Below are 22,958 nucleotides of genomic sequence, written 5' to 3' on the forward strand. Positions count from 1 at the left end.
TTGTGGAGCTTTTCTACTTCACTAGCAGTTGGCAAAATAGTTACTCATTATAAAATGGGAATGATCCACTTAAATCGGTGTAAAATTTAAGTGCTTTTACATGCATTAATATATACAATAGTTTAGATTAATACGATAGAAATATCAGATCATTTCAAAAGTTTACATGCATGACAAGTACAAATATATTGATAAATTGATAAATTCAACGATTGGGTTATTAAAATATTAATCATATAAAAAAATTAGGGAATAATATAAAATTATTTAATTTTTACACCAATATAAATGAATCCCTCGCCTTATAAGATTACAGATTATATAATTACTATGAAAATTAATAATTACAATTGTTAAAATAAATACCTAACTCAATTAAAATTTATTATCGCAATATTTTTTTTTCAAACTTGAATTTAATTCATTTTTATTATAAGTGTCACACTTTAACCATAGTTTTATATTGGATCCCAGTATTTGATCTGTTGCCTAACGACGTTCACTCCTCCATATTCACATGGGACAAGGGGCTGTAGGGTCTTAAAATTAAAAATTTCTATTTAAGTAGTGATTTAAAAATTTTAAATTAATAAAAATAAAATTATATTTTAACTCTCCTTAAAAATATAAAAATTTAATTTAATACTTTAAAAATTATAAAGATATAAACTATTAAAATGATGAAATTATATTTTTATTATCGTAAAAATTACAATTTAATTTCAATTCCTAAAAAAATTTATAATTTTGCACTTGAAATTAAACAATTGGAATTGTCTATTAGCAATGTATATATGTGGCAATGATTTATTTTTATAAATAAAATATTATAGAGATATTTAAATAATAATTATTAATTAGATTGTCATTTTAACTACAATCTAATTAATGAAATTATTTATATTTTTATTTAAATACGTCTATATTATTTTGTTTATTTTACTCGTATAGTATACCTTAAGGTATAAAACTAGTATTTATTTAAGCAAAATTTAAGTTAGAGAGGACAAAGCGAAAGGAAAGAAAGGAACAGCACACGTGCACCAACAAGCACACGCAATAAGTGGGGCCCATTATTTTTGGGTTTGTTAGGTTTTTACTATATTTTGATGGCAATTGTTTTGGGTGCTTAGGAATTAGGATAAAGAGAATAAGAAATGAGAATTGAAATCTAAGACTTCATTTTATATCCCTCTGCCCATTTTACCCTTTTGAGTTTTATATAAAATGATTAATCACCGAAGGAGGTAACTTAAGAGGTTATCGTAGATCGGGTCAAGTTTGGGTTGGATCGTAATAATTTTTTAGATTCGTTTTATAGGTTTAGGCTCGATTTAGATAAAAAAAGTTAAAACTCGAGTTCGATCTGACTTGTATTAAAATTTTTATATAAAAATAAATTTAAAAAATATAATACATTAAATACACTAAAAACATTAAAATAAAAGTTTCTCAACAAATTGAAAATAAATTTTAAAAAGTCACTATACTTAAATAACACAAAGATAGGTATAACTTAACAAATAAATGTCTCTAAAATAGTAGTAAAATTAACAATAAAATAAGAATTATATAATATCCAAATAATAATAACAAAACAGTGGCAATATAATAGTAAAATGATAGCAAATCAGTGGAAAAACATTTATTTTTTATTTTTTTTACAAATTCGGACCAAGTCAGGCCCGAGCCTTTTTTTTACCCAAACCCTCCCAATTTTTTGACGGACCTTCTGACTGCCCATGATCAAGTCTCCAGTGAGGTAAGACTTAAAAGAGTTAATAAATAATTATAAACTATATTTTATGTGTATGCATGAGGAAATCACGTAATTAGAATATAGATTTATGTTTCAAAATAACATATAATAAACAATAAAATGTATGTTTAAAACTAATTAATAATAATGCATAAAATATGTACAATATTAAAACAATAAGATAGATTAAATTGTAAGTAAAATGAATTTTAAACATATGAATTCATAATAAAATTAAAATATATGTAAAAATCAAAATAAAACTTTTGTTTAATGATAAATTTAAGATTTTATGTATTACCGTAGGTTCAAATCCCACTATAAATAATTTTTTAATAAAAAAATAAAATACATTTAAGTAATATATCTTATTTTAAATATAAAAAAAATATATTAGTATAGATAACCTACTTAAAAAAAGTTAATAACATAGATTAAATTTTTTTAAAATGGATTAAAAAATAAATTAATCGAATAAGTTGATTCAACATACTGTCTTTGGTTATTGTATATCAATTCAACCAAACCGTGAATCTTGACCATTCCCATCTTTGTGGGATTCTTTAAAAAGGTTAAAACTGAAGTAGAAATTGGAATATCTATTTTTTATAGGAGGAATATTCACGAAAAAAAAAAGCTAAAATTGTGAAAACTAAAAATATTAAAAACATTAATGCTACGTTTTGTAAGAGTATTATTTTTATACGTGCCGGTTCGCAACAGATTAATTTAATTAGTATTATTTAGTTACTCCCGTGAATTGCTTTTTAAAATGGAGAAGGAATTTTTTATTTGCTTATTTTGAATAGATTATATCTTTTATAAGAATTATTATTCGCCTTTCTGATTTCAAATTTAAATTTGTACTCACTATTCTTTATTTCATATCTAATAACCAGACGAGGTATGAAGAAAATAATTTTAAGATGACGAGGGACTAAAAATAAGAGAATCATATAATGTGGTAAAGATGGCAAAGTCCAAACAACAAACGCAACTAGCGCAACTTGAACTGAGGCCACACCTCGGGCAACCTTTAACTATTAGGCCATCACATGAGATTCATATATTGATACATTATTGTGTCGTATGAATGTGTTTATATTTATTGTGTATATTATATATAAAATTATGACATCCAATAATGAAGTAGATTTATATATGAATGGAGTCGTAATAAAAGATTATTAAATTCGGGTGGGGACAAATGAAAAATAAATAATAAAAACGTTTTTATTAAAAGGAAATTTATGATTCTATAAACGTTAATATAAAAAATCATATTAACTAATGGGTAAATTATCAAAATAGCTACTTTTTTTTCTCTTAGGTTACATTTTAATCACTTATATTTGAAATATTACGTTTTAGTCATTTACGTTATTGTGTTGTAACATTTTAGTCACTAAGCGTTAATTACAATTAACGGTGTATTGGTAAGCTGATGTAACACGTTAAATCATCGTTTCAAATGAAAATTTTAGGTTAAAATATACAATTAGTCCATATATATATTCGTTTTGGGCAATTTAATTTTTTTTCTTTTACGTTAAAAGAGATGGAGAAGGGAAGAAAATAGAGGGAAAAGCAGAAGAGAATAGAAAATAAAGAGAGAAAAAAAAGAAAATTTAAAAGAACATAAAAGAATAAAATAAATTGCTCAAAACGAAAAAATATGAAGACCAATTATATAATTTAACCTAAAATTTCTGTTTGAAATGATGATTTAATGTATCACGTCAGCTTACCATTACACTGTTAATGGCAATTAACGGCTCAATGCCTAAAATGTTACAATAAGTTAACGTAAGTGATTAAACCGTAACATTTCAAACATAGATAACCAAAATGTAACTTAAGGGAAATGAAAATGACTGTTTTGGTAGTTTACCCTTAATTAATTTATTATTGTTAAACCAAAAAATAATAATAAATAATAATTGGTGAATTAAAAAGATTTGGACATAAATAAAAGGCTTTTTCAGGCGAGACTCGCACGCTCACAAAAGAAAGCGGTAAGAAAAGATAAAAGAAAAAGGAGAGATGAGGACATGAAAGGAGACCCCCTTCCCCTTTATTATTTTGTTGTCAATTTGATTGTGAAAGAGAATGAGTGAATGCACAAAAATAAAGTCATAATGACTATATTTTTCAACTTAATGACCTTTTTTGTTTAACTTTAAACCTAATAATTAAATCTAAGATATTATTACAATCTTTTAATATACATGCCTCATTAACTTGACAATTTTTAATTTAAATTATTATTTATATAATTTATATTGGCTACCGTCAAACTTTTACTATATAATAAGGGATGATGATATAGTATAAGAAAATAAATTTTAAATTTGTTAAATACTATTTAAAAAAAATTTAAATTCCATGTTTAAGCATAATTATTACGAGTTTTTTTGGTAGAAAAAATATCATTAAGTGATTACATCAAATATTTAATCAGACCACTGTAAAGACACCATTATCAGAAAGCAAAACCCCTTGTATTAGAGACAGGGATTCCTCAAACAACAATAAAATCGAGGGACCTTTATTCACGCACTTGACCATTCAATCAGCGACCACATTTTGAGTTCTCGATATATGATAAATTCTAATATTTTAATCTCGCTTGAACAAGCTACTGATTAATTTATTTTATTTTAGTTTTTGATAGATAAAATTGAATATATATCATATTTAATACTATATATATATAATTATATTTAAACAGCTAAATAATTTGTTGCAGCAGCTGTTCCCAGCCATGAAATTGCCAAAAATGTTAGGCTGATGCTCGACTTTTTGGGACCCAAATGCAACAGTTTTTGAACTAACTTGCCGGCATTACGCCATTATTTGACCATTTTATTTCTATATGTATACGGGCTTCCTATTATTTCTTTGTTTTATAACTATATTTTAAATATTGTTGTTTCTAGAATAAATTCAATGTATCTGCAATATATTTTTTTCTTAATTATGATGAAAATTTAAGAATTGTATTTTTTTTAATGAAGTTCAATTTGAATCACTACATATTATGTTCAGTACTTTCCCTAAAATCCATAAATTGAAGGAGCTTAAAAGTGAGAAGCGAGAGGTTGATTGATTTTGTTTTTCCAGTGGAGAGAAGGGGACGGTATACCATTTAATAGCAAATAGTAAACCCACAAAATCAAAATGAAATCTCATTTGGTGATCAACCTATAATGGGAGGGGCTTATGAATACGACAGGATCTGCCAATTTTTTCAAAGATGTTTGAAGAATTTAATGAGCGAAAATTAAGGAATGGGGCCACTATTAATGTGCATACAAGAATACTCTTCTACTCCTGAAAAGGGCTCTATTTGCTCTGGGAATTCAACTCTCCTATCCTCTTTCCCTCGTATGTATTATGCACCCCTGGCCCTAACAGATATCAGCACTTGAGTGCTGTGATGCCATCACTGTACTATTCTTATCCTTAAGCTTTGAATGTAAGAATCTCAAATTACTTAATTGAGTTGAAATAATTATTTTTAAAAAATTACTTATTTTTGTTGTCTGAAATTATTAATATTAATATATTTTTATAATTAATTTGAAATAAAAATATTTTTAGTAATAAATTAGCAATTCGAGTTGCAAAAAAGTCTATCTACGTGTTAGCCCAAGTTCAAAAAGAAATCATCTGGCTCAAAACATGCCGTCACAATTGGAGCAAAATTTTACATCACATTGAACAATATCTCAATTTAAACTCAAATTAAACTTAAAATAAATCACAAATGGTTGTGTTAAGACTTAAATCTTCAAACACCTTAACATTTCAACTAAACTCTTATTATTGTACAATATAAACCTTTTATTAATTAAACAATTTTCCGTACATTACAAAACTTTAAATTTAGCTAAAGCTCATTTAAGATCGAACCTTGGAATTTCAGTGGATTTGGGGTTCACCTCAGTTACCAGAATTGTTGGAGAAATGGACAAAAGGATACCGAACCTAGTTCTAATTACCAAGATGAGAAAATAAATTGAAAAGGCAATGTAAATAAATTACTATAAGCAAATATTATTAGAGGAAAACGACGCTGGATTTACAGGGAATTTGCTTCCTCTATCAACAGCATAATTTTCACCTTGGATTATAAATTAAAGGAACATGAAAATGATTAACCATTATGAGTGCAACAAAAGAAAGAAATAAAAAAGGAACGAAAAGTTGTAATAATTCCGATCCTCTGTGTAAATGGCTCAGTTTTCGTCTCTTTTATCTTTACCCTTTTTAACTGTTAAACCTGTAATCGAATCTTTAAACCTTCTCGTCTGTTTCAGTAGAACCGAATAAATTGTCTGGTTTTTGTGATTTGTCGCTTGGAGCTGAATAAGTCCAACGCTCCTTTCCTCCGGGCTTGGAGGAGGCATTACCATACCAGATCATTCCTGCAACTGCAATGACCATACCCAGGATTACATGTAGATTAAGACCTTCTTTGCCGAAGAAAAGGAATCCTAAAATCAGGACAAGAATAGTCTTCATATGGCCAAGCACTTGGAATGATACGGCAGTAAACCGGCCGATGCAGATGAACTGGCTGAGGTTTGTACCAACGGCAATGGTGCATGATAGGATTATGAAGAACTGCAAGCAAACAGAATATTGTTTACTGCAGTCATGATTGTCTGAAAGCAAAATCTATTAATATTCATTACTGAACTCGCACATGCACCAGGAAGCAGAGTTTTTACATGTTAGAAGCATCATGATCTCACTCAATACATGTTAGAAAGTTGGCTTGGCTAAGGGGATAAGACAGAAGAATGTGCACTTGAAAATTCAAAATAAGTAAGACAGTTGAAACTTCCATATTCTTATTTGCGAATCCTTGTAATAACCAGATGCAAGAACGTAAATAACCTCAGTCTGAACTCTGCTGAGAAATAGATTATCTCAATTTCTTGCCAGCAAGCACAGGACTCTTTCTGGGTCTGTCAGGAAGATCCTATTGACTGCCTATTTGGTCTAATTAATGTGGCATAATCAAGTAAATAAACTGTTATAGAATACAAAATCACAAAGTTTGTTCAGATTACTTAATTCCTTATTAAATGGGCTGGTGCAGATGATAACAAACATATTTGGGACTGTCAGCTATTGCAATTTTGCAATGACAATGAAGGACATTTAGCATTTTGTAACACTCAAAGGCAGCAGATAATAAGAGTGAATGCTCAAACCAGATGGAAATGCATCCCTAAATATACCAACATAATTTAAAAGCACAAACATGCCCAAAGGAATTGAATCAGCTGCAATGACTTTTACCAGAAGGCATGTTAGTGAAATGGAGCATTACTATTACCAAATAGATTCTCGCCAACTAGGATAAGAACCTTACCGTTGATACCGTAGTGTAGTTATAGGCGTAGACCTTTTTCTCTGTTAACCAATAGTCCACAAAAGGACCAGCTAACAGAAGGCTTGCAGCTTGTACCGGAGCAGTATGTCCCAATAAGTCAAAAGATCCTAAAGAATGCTTGCGTTGAAGAAAATGCACATACTGCAAAAGTAATAAATATATAAGAGAAAAGAAGAAAGACCCAAAATATCAATCCATGAACAAGATTTAGGCATGGCTGGTGTCTCATTTATGGAACGGGTCAAACATGACAAACCCATTCAAAAACTTGTTCAGTCATAAAAATATAGAACATTACTATCAAAACCTTCCAATATGTTGAACCTTAGGTAAAAGCATGATATCATGCAGATTTACTTACATATTGTTGCAGGGCTGTGCTCCAGACTGCAATTACAGCAGCTAAAAAACCCTTGACGTTGACACTCACATCAGTAACAGTGCAGACAGCAACTCCAAGGAGAACTAGTAGAATGCTGAGTTTTGTATCCCTTGAGTAGCGAACCTTGTCAAAAACAACTTCCAGAAAGCAAGATACTGGAATCATGCTCAGCTTTGCTATCTGAGAATAATTTGTAAAAGGAATATGACAAAACTTCCAAAAGATCAAGCATAGAAGAGATAATAATCCAAGTAACGAAAACTGACCTGGTAGAAGCCCACAGAATTCCACATCAAACTCACATTCATTCCAACAATAGAGAAGTTTGCAAACAAAACAAACTTGAGAAGATCGGGTAATGGTATATGAGAGTCCTGAATATAACCCAGCCATCTAAGAAGAACAGTTAACAGGGTTGTAGTGGCAAAATGCAAACCTGTTAATGTTGTAGCTGCAGCACAGAAATAAATGGGACACAGCATTACTTTCTGGATATGCAGTAAGTGTTGTTACAATTTGACTCTCTTCATCATAATTAACAGTCAAAAGAAGTAATATTTTTTATATGTAAGCTATGTTTTGATATTTAAGGAATCTGGGCCAATCAATGGGATTGAACCAAGATATCCAAGATGGAGACCCGATTTCTAACTGCATGAGTGTCCACTTGCTGAAGTTTCAAACAAAAGCTGAATAAGAAAACATTTGTAATGAAAGGCAACTTCTTAGTCAAGCAAACTCTAAAAAGTTTATTCACTTCTTAACCCTCAGTTATTCGTTAAGCTCTCCTATTAGAAAGGCATTAAACTCGGCATATTAGAAGTGCAAAAGTTCAGTTAAAAATCTTCCAATCAATTTCTTACACATGTAGCCATTATAATTGTATAATAATAATATTCGTCTAAACATGATTAGATTCAATAAGAGATAAAACATACCCCGTAACAGAATTGCACAGACAAAACAGGAATACATCACGGAATAACTTTGACCACCAAGATAAGTCTAGAAAATTTATAAAACATATAATTTTCCACATGAACACCATATCTAATACAAAATATGTTATGTCCTATACATAATGATTTGTCATATATATATCTACTTATGCAGGTCACTTGATTTTTCATGTTTATAAGAGTTACTTAGCCTTTCAAAAATTTATGCCTGTCTGCATTTAGAAACTATTTCCATTTGTCATCTCCACTTATACTCTGAATATAATTAACATTAAAAATGAAAAGATCTTATCGTTTGGGAAATTGAAAAAAAAAAAAAAAAGCTCTCCAATTTATTTATCCTCTTTTAAGTATAAAGGCAAAATGAAAATGGAAAATAAAAACTAAAAATATTTTCTAAAATTTGGAGCCAAAAATAAATAAAAATATTTTCTAAAAATAATTTCCAATTTATTTATCCTCCGTCCAAGATTGAAGCCAAAAATTTGGAAGAGGACAGGTTTAAAGTGGAAATCTTTTAAGATGGATTGTTTGAAAAGTTTGTCAAGTAATCTTTTAAAATTCCCACTTTATTGGTGAATTGAAATTTTCAAAATTTTATGGATTTCTCTTTCAGTTTCCGTTTGTAATCACAAAAACAACCTAAACAAATGGGGAAAACCAAATCATTTATGTAACTTCATGACCTAATACTTTTGGGACTTTGTTTCTTCCTCTTAGGTTGACCATACAGAGTTGGACCCATAGAGTAACAAGTCAAATGGAAACACAATGAACACAAAGTGATAGATCTATTAAATATGTAATGCAGACAACGTTTATCAAAGTTACCAGATGAGATGTTCATTCAAAACGTACCAAAACTGAAACCGTACGTAGCCATCAAGGCTTTATTGACCATGATTATACCCACAGATGTGACAATATTGAAAGACCATGAGGCCACATCCAGAGCTGTTTTCCGATCAGCCTTGCTTACAGATGACATTTTTAACTTAGTCTCCAAGTTTTCAAGCAGAGTCCTTGTTTCTCAAATTTTCATGCAAGCAAAAATTATGTTCCGTTGTCAAAAAATCTGCAACTATACAAATGAGTTGAATTGCTTAACAAGTATAGTTTATAATTATTCACAATGAAAAGTTAAAGAAAGCACAAACTTGCATTCTTGCATCCTCTTGCAATGAAGACAATGGAGAAAGTTTCTTCTTTCAGAAATAACAATTAACTAGCATAAAGAACTTTCATTTCAGAAATGACAGAGCAAATAAAAAGCAGAAAAAATATTATAAACATTAAACACATTTTTCAGAACAATCATAGGAGGCTATCAATTTGAAAGAAAAAAAACAGGTAAAATGATATCTCCCCAGCTCTTCTGAGCCGCCAAATCTAGAAATTCAAATTTATACTTTGAGAATGATTTAAAGAAGCTGGATCTGGGTTTGGGCTGAATCAACTCCAAATTTAAGATTTCAAAGATTATTTCCTAAGATTGGTGATTCTCAAACCGGTCCACTTAAAATTGAACAGTACCTGCAAATATTTTACATGAACTTACGGAGAACAACATCCAAAAAACTGGTTGTTAGGGTGAAAGAGCCTCGGTACGTATAAACTCCCCCCAAAAAAGATCTTATACTTTCCAATGTGGGATCCATGTCCCATACCTTATTCTCGGCACATATCAAACTTCTCAGGTTAAATAGTTTCAGATTCAATAATTTTAAGTAGGTCAGAAAATTTTGATATCCAAATTCAAATTAAGTTCCCGAAATGAACCAAAGAAATGTCTGCACTTTATAGTAAACGGCAAAGCAGCCAGATTTCGGCACTCGAGCAGCTTTAACAACAATAACCATATAAAAGAAATGACGAAACAAAGAAACATAACAATTAACAAATGCTTTTTTTCTTATCTAAAGCCGTCTTTATAACATCTGTTAACTGCTTATTCCATTAAAACCTAAACAACTAACAATAAGTCCTCCATCAAACAAAATTTCTTTTTCTTATTTGGGCCCGGATTTGGCGCATTTTCATTAATATAAAAATATGAAAGGAATTGAAACCATTCCAGCCACATGTATTTGACCTGTTTGCTAAGATCTAAGTATATAATAAAATAAATACTAATATTTTTTTTCAGTTCAAGGAATGAATATTTTACGCATTTACTAGAAAATATACGATACTCATATTATTTTCGAAAAATTTGAGAAATATTTACTATTTATAAGTAGATCCGTCGCTCTTTAAAGCTTTACCTAATTAAGTTAAATTTCTAAAACATAATTTAAAAAAGAAGAAGCAATTTCAATCCAAATATAACAAATAAATGAAAAGTACAGGAAAAAACACGTCAAAGCAAAATCAAAATAAATAAATAAATATTTCGTTAAAGGAATCAAAACAACAAAGAAAATTCGCAATATACAAAAAAGAAAACAAAATCGAATCGAAACGTAATTAGAAAAGGGAAAGAAAAATCCGACGAAATGAACGGAAGCAAAAAAAAAAAATTTTGAACGAACCTGAGAAAATAAGAATAGAGTCCAATGAAGTCCTCTCGAGATTCGCGCCGTGAATAGGCAAAGCTATTCTGCTGCTATTGCTATACCTTGATTTCAAATGAGTTTTGATTCTTCTCTCGCCATTAAAGAAATAGAGAGAGAGAGAGAGAGCGAGCGAGAGAGTCGTAGACTCAAGAGAAAGAAAAATAAAAAGTTTGTCTTAATTTATCTTAGTAGAAGACAACTAAATAAGTACTTAAGGTATGGTTATGTAGTTACCAAAGCGAAGGTTCCTTTTTTAGTTTTTTATTTTTTATATTTCGTCAAATTACAAAACGAACTTCGTAAAATGGAAAATCTGTTTGCATTGCTTTGTTTTTTTTATTGGGTCAAATATTGCTTTGATTGTTTACATATGTTTACTTTTCTAGGTGGTTTGTATTTAATTTGGTTAATTAAGCTATTTTTAATTTAAGTTTAACGTTTTTTTCTTATAAATTGTTTGTATTTAGTTTAATTTAGTTAAATATTTTTAAATGGGTAAATTACAAAAATAGTCACTTTTATTTACCTCAAATTACATTTTAGTCGCTTATGTTTGAAATGTTACGTTTTAATCACTTACGTTATCGTTTTAAATGTCAATTTGGATGTCCTACGTGCAGTCCAAATTAAATTTATTTAATTAAAAACATATTTTTATCCAGCAACTAAACATCCAAGTTGACATTTAAAGCTCATTTGGATTGCCATTAGGGAGATAACAGAGTTTAACAGTGGAGTGACCATTTCGTAACAAAACGATAATGTAAGTGACTAAAACGTAACATTTCAAACATAGGTGACTAAAATGTAATCTAAAGCAAACAAAAATGACGATTTTTGTAGTTTAACCTTTTAAAATTATATATTAAGTTTTATCCCTTTAAAATTAAGTATGGTTAAAGAGAAACTAAAGGCATCTTTAGATAGATATTTACCTCCAATTTTATGCTTTTAGCTTTCTTTTAGTTTTTACATTAACTACAAGTAAACGCCCATATATGTAAATAAAATAATAAAAAATTCAATATTACTAAGTATTATATTGCAATAAAAAAATAAATTATCTTTGAACAATTTATTAAATGATTTTTACACAATTCATGAAAGAACTTCTCCATGAAAGTGAACATAATATATTTGTAATAATTAGAAATCAATTTAATATATTGCTTAAAATGAAAGGAAGTTATTAAATTATGATAGGATTAATAATGGGGAATTTGGAAAAAAAAATATTAATAAGGCCGTCCTTCGTAAATGTCATTTTCTTCAGTCCATTATTTAATATCCTATAGGAGCTCCGCATGAAAGTGTTTGTTTCATTGTCGTTTCATTATTTCTTGTTTATTATTATTGTCAAATGTGACTTGTTTTTATTTTCAATAATTATTTGATTTCTCTGATGAAAATTTTCATTAAAAAGCATTTAAGTCATGGATTCTGATAAAATCATAAAAACAAGAAAGAAACATGTTCCATAAAACTATTTTACCCACCTCTCCGATCCATTTTAGCCAAAACTTGTGATAATTTTGCTTATATCCTAATGCGTATAAAATTGACAAGTTTTTGTTTTATCCCCTTTTTTTTTATCATGTTACTTTGAAAAATGTTGTTTTTTTCATCGAGAATGACGAAAAAGAGTTTGCTGTGAAGATAGGGAAAAGATTATTCTACTCCTTTTAGGCCTTCAATCTTGGCTTAGCTTTTGCCAAAAGATACTCGACACGTTACTTACCAATAAGACAATGTTGCATAAAATGTCAACTAATACATTTTTGGTATAATGATAAATTTAGTCTTTAATGTTTACTCATTTTTTTTTCTGATTTTTATTCCTTTTCCTCGTCATTTTGGTCCTTAACTTTTAGATTTTAGTCAATTTGTTTACTTTTGGATGGTAAAATTGACTATACTGTTAAAATTTTAACAGAATTGATGTGGCCAAATTGTGTGGCAATCGACATATAATTCATAAAAAATTAAAAATTAAAAATTCAACAAATTTAAATATATATATAAGTTTTTAGAAAATTATTTATGTTAGCAATAAAGTATACTAGACTGTCACACGAACTACCATGTCAATTACATTAAAATTTTAATGATTTAATTAGGTTTTCCATTAACAAAAAAGGCAAATTTACTCAATTTTGAAATTTCAGGACTAATGTGATCTCAACAAAAACAAAAAAACAAAAAAAAACAAAAGCTAAAGTGATAGAATGGGTAAACGTTAGGAGCTAAATTTGTCTCCATGCCTATATTTTTCATATACAGGTTAAAGAAAAACATCCTCAGTTTTTTTTTTACGATCAATATATTTTTCATATATACTTTGTAGTTAGTGAAGATTAATCCTTTTTGTTGTCATATTGAGGTTTTGAACATAATTTCTCTCATTAAAAGTGCAATGTGACTTGCTATTACACACAACACTTGTGTTGCTCATAATATATTTTTTAAAAATATTCTAGATTGTAAAGCTTTTATATGTGAATTTTTATTGTGAAGTTAAAGCTTTAGTTTCCATTCATATGCATGTGTATATGTCACGAATTGAAGCTCGTGACGAATGTTTACAAAACGTCCCATGCAGGTTAACTAATTAAATGAGACTCATTTAATCCACTTGAACTGGCTTGATTTGTAGAACATGCGGAGAAGCTCATCTATTTGAAGCCTTGGTGGCCTAGTAGAACACTCTAGTAAAACTGGAGTTACCATGATGAATATTGTAAATTCTAAGTGATAAAATTGTATAATGTTTAAATCTCTTAGGAAGATAGGCTTTAATCTCAATTTCGAAGTAATTTAAATTGTACTGTTGAATTTGGAGAGATCAACTATAAATAGAGGTTTTTCCCCTTATTTGTAATCATTCTGTTATAATTATTTGAAGTAATAAAAAAACACTTTTAAAGCATTAACTCAAACACTTTGTGTGTTTACTTTTCTTGTGATTTTTTTGTTCGTTTTTTACTTCTCCGCTTAAGAGTTTGCTTCCGCTTTATTTTGGTGTCTTAGAGAATTCCCTTTATAAATTCACACTTTCGAGAGTTAGGTTGACTTAAACAAATTTGAAGCTGAGTTTCTGTTTAAGGCCATACGATTTGCGAGACTAAAGTTCTAATATTATGACAACGTGTACATATATATTATTTAGGGTTATTATAAAATAAATGTATATTGAAAAATTTTAATTTCACGAACTTATATTATATAAATTTTTTTATAAAAATTAAAAATAAATTTAAGACAAGTGATATCTTTTAAACTCCGCCAATATATCATATGATAATAATTCGTATACATGTATGCATGTTTATTTATATTAAGATAGTTTATGACATTCTCTCTTTGATCTAGAGGCAAGAGCAAAGAAAACAACGTTATATTGTAAGCATGAAAGCTTGGATTTAATTCTAAATAATCTCATTTCCTTTTATTAATTATTAATAAAAAATTGATCGCGCATTGAGATTTTTCTTTATTAAAATAATGGGTGAATGCAATGGCTTAGGCCTCTCCACCACCTAAAGAGATAAAATTATTTTTAAGGTACAAATATAATGAAAAAATTATTTTTTTGGCTCTGAAAATTTTATAATTCAAATTTCTAAAATATAAATATTTTAAGAAAGAAAATGAAAAGGCAAGCTTGGATCAAACTCATCACATGCACATTTACGTTTTTGTCCAAAAGTGGCAAATGGATTCGGAGAGAGTGCAAATGAAGTCCGATAAATTCGTCAAGAGTCAGTGCCTTTCAAGCTCACGAATAATTCTTTTTCTTTTGCACGTTTAAAAGAAGAAAAGGTTCCATAGCTGAAGTCAGAAGCATTCGAAAGGGAAACATGTGTGCTTACAAATTAATTTAGTTTTAGAAAAAAATTTAATAAATTTATATTATATTTAAGTTAAGATGTAACTTTTTGTTGAATTAAATTAAAATCGAACTATATTTGAGCATCGTAATTTTGGTGAGTTTAATTAAAATTTTTAGAATTATTGTTGAAAAAAAATCAGAATTTGATCTCAAGGTTAAGCTGGCACCAATAAACTCAGTAAAAGAAATTCGATTAAACCTCTAATCTTTCATTTAATCGATTCCATCCCATTCTAACAAGTAACAATTAATTATTTTAAAAGGGCTTGGATCTCAACTTCGCTCTTTAATTATGGATTTGGATGATTTTTTTTAGGAGTGTAAAATATAAATATGACATATATTATTAAATATATAAAATCTTAATATAAATCAAATACATATTAATGGCATTTAAACATTTTGTGTTCTATACATTATATTATTTATATTTTTGTTAAATACATGAGGAAGCTAGAAAATTAATTTAGGATGAAATTTTGAGAAGTGTAATTTTATTAATGTTTTAATTTATAATTTTATAATTTTTAAAAGGGTTAAATGCACTTTTTTTCATTTGAGGGGCAATGCTACATTATTAATTAAATATAATTTACTAAAAAAATATGAAATAGATTATGTTAACAGATGTATCAAAAAGTTTGATCAAATTCGATTAAAGTTAAACTCATATATGGTAATAATATTATATATATAGTTATTTAAGTTCTTTCTAGCTCGAAACACTAATCTCAAAATTTGTCAAAATAATAAGTGACTTAAAACCCAATGTTTGAATTAATTGGATTGGAAGCAAATTTATTTTGGTTGAAAGGTTGAATTTGGGTTTTTTTCTTGTACTCGAAGTTAAATGAGCCCTCTAATTAACGAAGTGATTAGCAACGAGAATTATGGGACAATTTCCTACTAACCCTTTAAGAAAACCATTCATAACAAAGTCGATTATTGGGGTTAATAGTTGGAATGCCACAACTTCAAAATAAGCAGATAACTAAACAACTCCTTAAACAATGATAAACTTTCTCAACCTTAAGAAAAAAAAGTTTTAAATGAAAACAAAAAAACTTAATCAGATAATTAAACAAATTAATTAAATCCCTAATTAAAAACTACAATAAATTTAGTTCTTAATTGAAAGTTAATAATCACTTGAGCTATTAAAATATAGTATTTCATAAAAATTCTGGATAGAAGGTTAAGTGGCTATGTGATAGTTGATCTGGTGGTTGACACAAAAAAAAAAATGATGACGTAACGCCTGACAAGGCATTAGATATGAAAAAATATTAATGTTGAAGGCTTAATTGATTTTTGGAACATCATCCAACTATCAATGCATTTTATATGGGATCTAGACTTGAAATGAAGAGTTGTTTATTAGTTTCCAATGCATATTGAAACGCGTTAATTCAGATTTTAGAACTTAAATTATGATTGTTTTAATAAAACGGCACGAGCATAAATTTTTAGATAAATTCAGTTTGGGTTTCTTGAATTAAAGATTTTAAAAATCTCTTCAATCACTAATTGTATTTTTTTAACTTAAGCTTTAAAGTTTTATATTATTTAAAAGTATATTTAAGAGATTAAATATTTTTTATTCATATAATTAATTAAGATCTATAAAATCAAATGTTTAATTAATCTTTTAGGAATTATATTGTTTTTGAACTTTATCATGTAAATGAATTTGACCATTCAAAGGTCTCACAGTATAAATTTATCGTTTCTTTTACAAGTTTTTTTTTGATAGAAAGAAACGACATATTGCGATTACAGAAAAATGAAAATATTAAAGTATAGCAGCAACAACATTATTTTGATGATCAAATAACAACCCCAAAACTGAACTTGGAGGATCCTCAAATATTAGCATATTATTGTTATAGTCATTTGCAATCTTTGCCATATGATTGACAACTTTATTTTGAGACCGGGAGATATGACGAATCCATACACTCCAATTACGACATAGGAGCCGATGAATTAGTCGTAATTCCTGCAAATTGCTACTGATCGCACCTCCAGTTAGGAGAGTCTCCATCAAAATAGCGTTATCACATTCTAAATTCAATTGTCTAAAACCCAACTTAAATTAAAAATTTAGAGGATTTCGCATCCTACATATATTTTAAAAAACACACATTTATTTATTACACTTCTTTAGATATTAAAAAGAAAAACTATCATGTCAATTTCACAATTTCAAATAAGTTTAACTTATATCTTCAAAAACTACTCAGCACCTCGAATAATTGGAAATATATCATGTCAAATTTCTGGTTTTTAGAAATTAATCAATTTAATTTTCTTTCATCTTAGTTTAGACTACCCTTTAAAAAAAAATAAGTATGCTTTGACATTTTACCATAAATCAAAAATTTTAAACACATACATAAATGCCACATCAAATTAAGCAATAATATGAAAAAAAGTCTTATTTAATACATATGTTTTAAAATAACTAGACATATAATTAGTAAAAATTTAAATTTGAAATTAGAATGTTAAGTAATTTTTTTTATAAAAAATAAGATATCTTTAAAATAATTTTTTCCTCATGTTCTTCAAAAAAAAAAAGCACGTGAATACTAAAACTTACCAACTAAAATTAATTCATTATTAATACATGTATATTAAAATATGTTAAAAAATAATATTTTTACCAAACATTGCATATGAAAAATAATATACGCAATGGATCCTCAGACCTAATTTTAAAGAAGCTCAAACCCCAAATCTGAAGTTGCTGGACTCGTTATTCCTTTTAAGCTGTGGTCTGGGCTGAAGCCTTGGGCTGTTACTTCTTCCTCTGTTTTTTTGGATTCAACCGGACAATAAAAAAATATTTTAAAAATTATTTTTCATATAATTTCAATAAAGAAATGCAAAAAATTATGAAAATTACAAAATAAAAAAAATATTTTAAAAAATTTATAAAATATAAAAAATTCTTTGAAAAAATTACTTCATGAATGATAATAAAGTCCCCCTAAATTTTGAGTTACTCGTTCATTCCATATTAAATTAAATTTGAACAATATTTTTTATTTTAAATCAGATTAGTTATATAAAATTTTTAATGTAAATTTAAATAATTTTTAACTTTGAGTATTTTGTTGTTGATTTTATATATTTTTAAATAAATCTTTTATTGTCGTAATAATTATTAACTTAACTCGCTGCATCAATAAATAAGTATTTTAGAAGGATTTTTGAGAAATAGATAATTTCTAATATAAAATATTTGAATATATTTAGATTTATATAATGGTTACTATTTATGTAATTAATAAAAAAATTTATTGAGTTAATATCAAGGGTTAATCGAGTGTCAACTGGTTAGAAAATTACTATTATACTATTTTATTAAATTACTACTATTATTATTTTGACGGTCTTTTTATCTTTTCATACTTTTATATAGTTTTTAAATAAAAGAACTAAAAATTAATATATCTTAGGATTAAACCTATGTTTAATAGAGTTATAAATAAATTATTTACTAGAACCTCATGTAATGACTTGATGGTTAAAGATGTTTATTGCCTTAAGTATGGTCTGAGTTCAAATTGCATTGGTTATTTGGGTTTTAATTTTATTTTTTAAAAATAACTTGATATTTAATTTTTAAAATATATAATTTTAATTTTGAAATTTCTTTACACAGACTTTTTATTTTAATTTCGTAAATATTATATACTTGTTGTTATTAATATCAGTTTCAAACCTTATTTTTTATTATTTATTGTATTTAATTACTAAATACACATCTATATTTTAAAATTGTAATTTTTACATATATACATATGATAATATTTCTAGTAACTTTATAAAACTTTTAAATAAGTTTATTGATTAATTATGTCATGCAAACTTAACCATCAATATTAAGATTGATAGACTTAAGAGTGAAAATTGGAAAAAGGAAAAGGAAAAGGAAAAGGAAAAGGAAAAGGAAAAGAAGTTGTGAGCGAGGGGTAGGGCAGACGAAGGTGGGATCCAGTAATCCAAAAAGGCCAGACACGTGTAATCCACGTGGCAAAATATCCAAAGACTGAAGCCTCTTCCGCTGCCCAGCTCTCACCATTTTGCATATACTCTCTTTATTCATTGTTTTCTCCAATTCTCGCCACTTTTTCTTATTTATTTAGCCTTCAATTGAGATCCTCCCTAATTTTCCTCTGATTCTTTCTCATTGTTAGGGTTTAATTTTCTTTTTGATTCCTCCCGCCCCCCCAAAAAAACCGTAAATAAAAAATAAATCTATGTCGAAGAAGAGGAAATCCGATGCTACGCGCCTGGACGAGGTGGATCGGAGCATGTACACCACCTTCTGCGCCGCTGCTAACTCGCTTTCGCAGCTTTATTCACAGGCCATGAACCACCAGCGTCTCTCTTTCCAGGCCGGTGAACGTCACGCCTTGGTTTGCTTCTACCTCTTTGTTTTATTCCTATTATCTTTCTCTCTCTCTCTCTCTCTCTCTCTCTCTCTCTCTCTCTCCCTCCCCTTATCTTATATCTCTATATGACTGTATCTCTTTATTAAGTATGATTTAGTTGTTCTTGTGTTTGGATTTTGAAACATGGTTACTTTTAGAACAATGGAAAATTCATTGTGAATATGATTTAGTTTTGGAAGAATTAAATCAAGTTAGTATTTGATCGCCGAATTGTTTATGAAAATTTTGTTGTAGTTTGGTAAAAAGGTGTCAGATTTGTTTTTTTCTGGTAATTTATGTCTTCCCCTTAGAGAAGTTGAAAATTTATGTTAATTTCAGTACCATTGTTGAAAAATTATTTAATTTCCCTGCCGTGTAATTGTCGTTGGGATTTTAAATTGAAGCTTTGGAATGCTGTTTGATGCTTATCAGAAGTTATTTCATCTTTATTAGCTTAAAATAATGATTTATTGGAACAGTTATTGTTGTTAAAGGAAAAAAATAAATTAAAATATTTAATACGAAAATACAAAGGATTTATTCGAATTTCTATTTTGATACTTGCTTTTTGCGCTTTCAGAAGCGATTAGTGAAGATTGCATCTGGATAAAAGTTATAATGTAATTTATTTTGAATAACAACATTATTAATTTTAATTTTATATAAACAAACTAAATTATGTTATAAATAATGTTATGTTTTAGTCATTTTTCTAATTTTTTAGCAAATTGCAAATATTTGATTCTAACATTCCTTTGCTTTTAAGTAACTTTTTAGGAATCCAGAAGCTAGTGAAAATCCAAACTGAGAGCAAGGCTGTGCCATCATGTTTTATTATGCTGACAGAATAAGATAAAACAGTCACATATGTTACGGAATGATTACTACTTCATAGAAAGATTGTCGCAAACTATGGTTCTCGGGTTTGGTTTCTGTAAGGATTAGACATGAGTATGTGCCGACATGGTTTATTAAATTTTTTCTGAGATTTTCATGTATTTGTAGGGTCCGAAAAGGATCATACTCTAATACATATCTGAGCATGCGTAATAAACTGGTGTCAGACATGGATGCCAAGGAAAAGCTGATGAGTCGGAGTAACATAGGTCAAGTTTATGCACTATTGAAGAGACTTTAAACCCTCACTGTGGCTATTTAGAAGCTTCACGGTGGATTCTTTAAGCTTCTCAAAGCAGTCATAGCTTATGACATGCGACATTGATGACTGTTGGCAAGTACACACGCCCATTTTGTGTCTTGTTTATATAAAGAAGAGAACAATCTTCTGAACTCTTGATCACGTGTTTCTCACAATAGTTTTATCTGCTTCTAATTCTTCACCCCAGTTATGTATTTGGTGTGTTAATTTATCTTGAATTTCACAATTGACATATGGTTGATTTTCATTCTTGCTTTTACAAATTTGGCCCTGTATTCTTGCTCTGAGTTGTCTCTAGTGTATGTTATGGAAAATTGAGCATATTTTTTCTTGCTTTTACAGTTTTACCTCACTGATGAAGAAATGTTTCCCTATGACTGTAGCCCTCTATTGTTAAATATTTATGCAGCCTCTCATTGGCTTTTATGTTTGAGTTATATAATCACATTTTCTTGTATTCCTAGTTGGCTTTGGTATTGCATCTATTATATATATCCTTCCCCTTGTTTCTCACAGGAGAAACTTTTTCAATGGATTTTGGGGCAGCAAGAAGAAGGATCAAGGGTGACAACAGCTGACATAGTTGCTTATTTGCAGGTATCTTCGGTGATTTCTTGCACTTCTTTGTTCTGATGAATATGTTTGGTGAAGGAATCTTTTAAGGATTTTCTTGAGAAATTTTCTTTTCTGTAGAATGAACTTGAATATGGAGCAGAGGAGTCTCCGATGTCCCCCAGGCTATCATTTCAGCAGCAGCAACAGCAACACCCTCAAACTGCAACGCACATGAACACTTTAAGTGCTCCTTTTTCATCTACACCAATTTCAGCGTCAACAGATGGACAAGGAGTTCGTTCGGGGGATTATCGAGGGAGCCTTCAGCACTACCACTCAGTCCACCACCAGGTTGGTTTCCATTCAAATAATGTTGTTGCATCTTCTTTTGCTGCCAATAGACCTCGAAACCATGAGACCAATTGCAGTCACCAACAGAATGGGGAAGGCAATTCCTCAATCAGCAATGATTGCATGGACATGCCTATGCATGCTGAGAGTCCAGTCCATGCACTACCTTTCTGAATTTCGCTCTGCTTATGTAATCGTTCCCTTCCATAATTGTTTCTTTCTTCTGGTTTAGATTTATTTGTTTTAAGGTATAGGAAACTCTAAATTCTCTGCAAATGTATTGAGGTTAAATGTTTATGTATCATTGTATTATATATTTCTTCAAGGTAGATATGGCAATTTGTGTACATGTATCTTAAATATATATGTATATGTATATCATGTGATACTTGTATTTAAACTATGTTATATTTGAACTAATTATATTTGTGTTTTAAACCACCTGTGGCTCCAAGGCCTTTACCCTTCCATTTCTATTATGACCAAATTTCTCCTATCAACCAGACAATTTTTAAATGAGATAAAGGTAAAATGTACTTTCAACCCAGATTTATACGGCAAAATGCAGGCAAGTTATCTGTGTCACATGCTAACAATGATTGTCGGTGTGTTGGAATGTTAGTAGAGCAGTGGATTGTTGAGTGAAGTTCCTTCTTGGCTTGGAGCGATGCTAACTAGCAAAGAGCTATGCGGCGACTGCCGAGCGAGTGTTAGTTATCTTCGAGTGTCGGACGAATTCAGGATTTTTGTGTGTATCAAAATAAAATAGCTTAAACTGCATTATTAGTTCTCAATGTTTTTCAGTCTAATAAACCGTTTGCTTGGTTTAAACACTGATTTTTATTTTTTTTATCGATTAACTACTTATTTGTGTAATTATATTTCGGTTCTTTCACTTTAACTGGTCGATTCGGTAAGATTTTGGTAACATTATTTTGTGAAAGCTAAAAGTATAATAATATAATTAAATCATTTATTCTCAAAAAGATATAATCAAATCAAGAGAGGCACCACTGACAAATAAAAAATAAAAAATTCAAGAGAGGCCACGCCAAAGCCCTTGATTGACTGCCCCTGGGCTCGCCTAGAGCGAGAAGGAATACCTGTATTGTTAGGAGTTCATCAGTTTGCACTGTTTATGAGAACTATGTCCTCATGTTATGTTTCTCGACAAAAAGCATGTGTTTCCTATACACCAAAGGTGGGATATATATATATCACATTCCATTTTTATATGTTTGAAACAAATATATTTCATAGATTTGAATATGAATGTGTTGTGTAAAACTATTAATATCTAGATAACATGTTTTTTCGCATTTTTAAAATTAATTTCACAATAATTTATCTAAAAATTTTAAAAGTACTTCATTTTTTATTAAGTAAAGCAGGAGGTTGGGTTGAGTGAAAGGTGTCAAAGAAATATTGAAAATGGATTGGTTGCATATGGTTAAGATATTAATTGCAGGTATTTTATTTGATTTTTTTTATAATTTTGAT

At 28.8% G+C, this 22,958-nt stretch overlaps 2 protein-coding genes across 3 annotated transcripts; one reads left to right on the forward strand and one right to left on the reverse strand.

Moving 5' to 3' along the window:
- Positions 1 to 5,794: 5,794 nt before the first annotated feature.
- Positions 5,795 to 11,251, reverse strand: LOC107911657 (UDP-rhamnose/UDP-galactose transporter 4). 2 transcript variants are annotated; one of them, XM_016839532.2, is made up of 6 exons: positions 11,039 to 11,251; positions 9,366 to 9,588; positions 7,815 to 7,999; positions 7,528 to 7,728; positions 7,146 to 7,307; positions 5,795 to 6,388 (listed from the first exon to the last, which is right to left on the reverse strand). In XM_016839532.2, exons 2-6 carry the CDS (start codon positions 9,493 to 9,495, stop codon positions 6,059 to 6,061), a joined length of 1,008 nt encoding a protein of 335 aa, XP_016695021.2. In that variant the 5' UTR covers positions 9,496 to 9,588; positions 11,039 to 11,251; the 3' UTR covers positions 5,795 to 6,058. The 2 variants fall into 2 exon arrangements, with proteins under 2 accessions (XP_016695021.2, XP_040961573.1); XM_041105639.1 differs by lacking the exon at positions 11,039 to 11,251 and adding an exon at positions 9,665 to 9,681 and having other exon boundaries at positions 9,366 to 9,582.
- Positions 11,252 to 19,031: 7,780 nt separating this feature from the next.
- Positions 19,032 to 21,783, forward strand: LOC107911659 (uncharacterized). Its single transcript, XM_016839534.2, has 3 exons — positions 19,032 to 19,378; positions 21,069 to 21,149; positions 21,246 to 21,783. The coding sequence occupies exons 1-3, from the start codon at positions 19,220 to 19,222 to the stop codon at positions 21,630 to 21,632; spliced, it is 627 nt and encodes a 208-aa protein (XP_016695023.1). The 5' UTR covers positions 19,032 to 19,219; the 3' UTR covers positions 21,633 to 21,783.
- The last annotated feature ends 1,175 nt before the right edge of the window (positions 21,784 to 22,958 follow it).

The sequence above is a fragment of the Gossypium hirsutum genome, chromosome D11 (genome assembly GCF_007990345.1).
Source record: "Gossypium hirsutum isolate 1008001.06 chromosome D11, Gossypium_hirsutum_v2.1, whole genome shotgun sequence".
In the NCBI taxonomy this organism is placed as follows: Eukaryota; Viridiplantae; Streptophyta; class Magnoliopsida; order Malvales; family Malvaceae; genus Gossypium; species Gossypium hirsutum.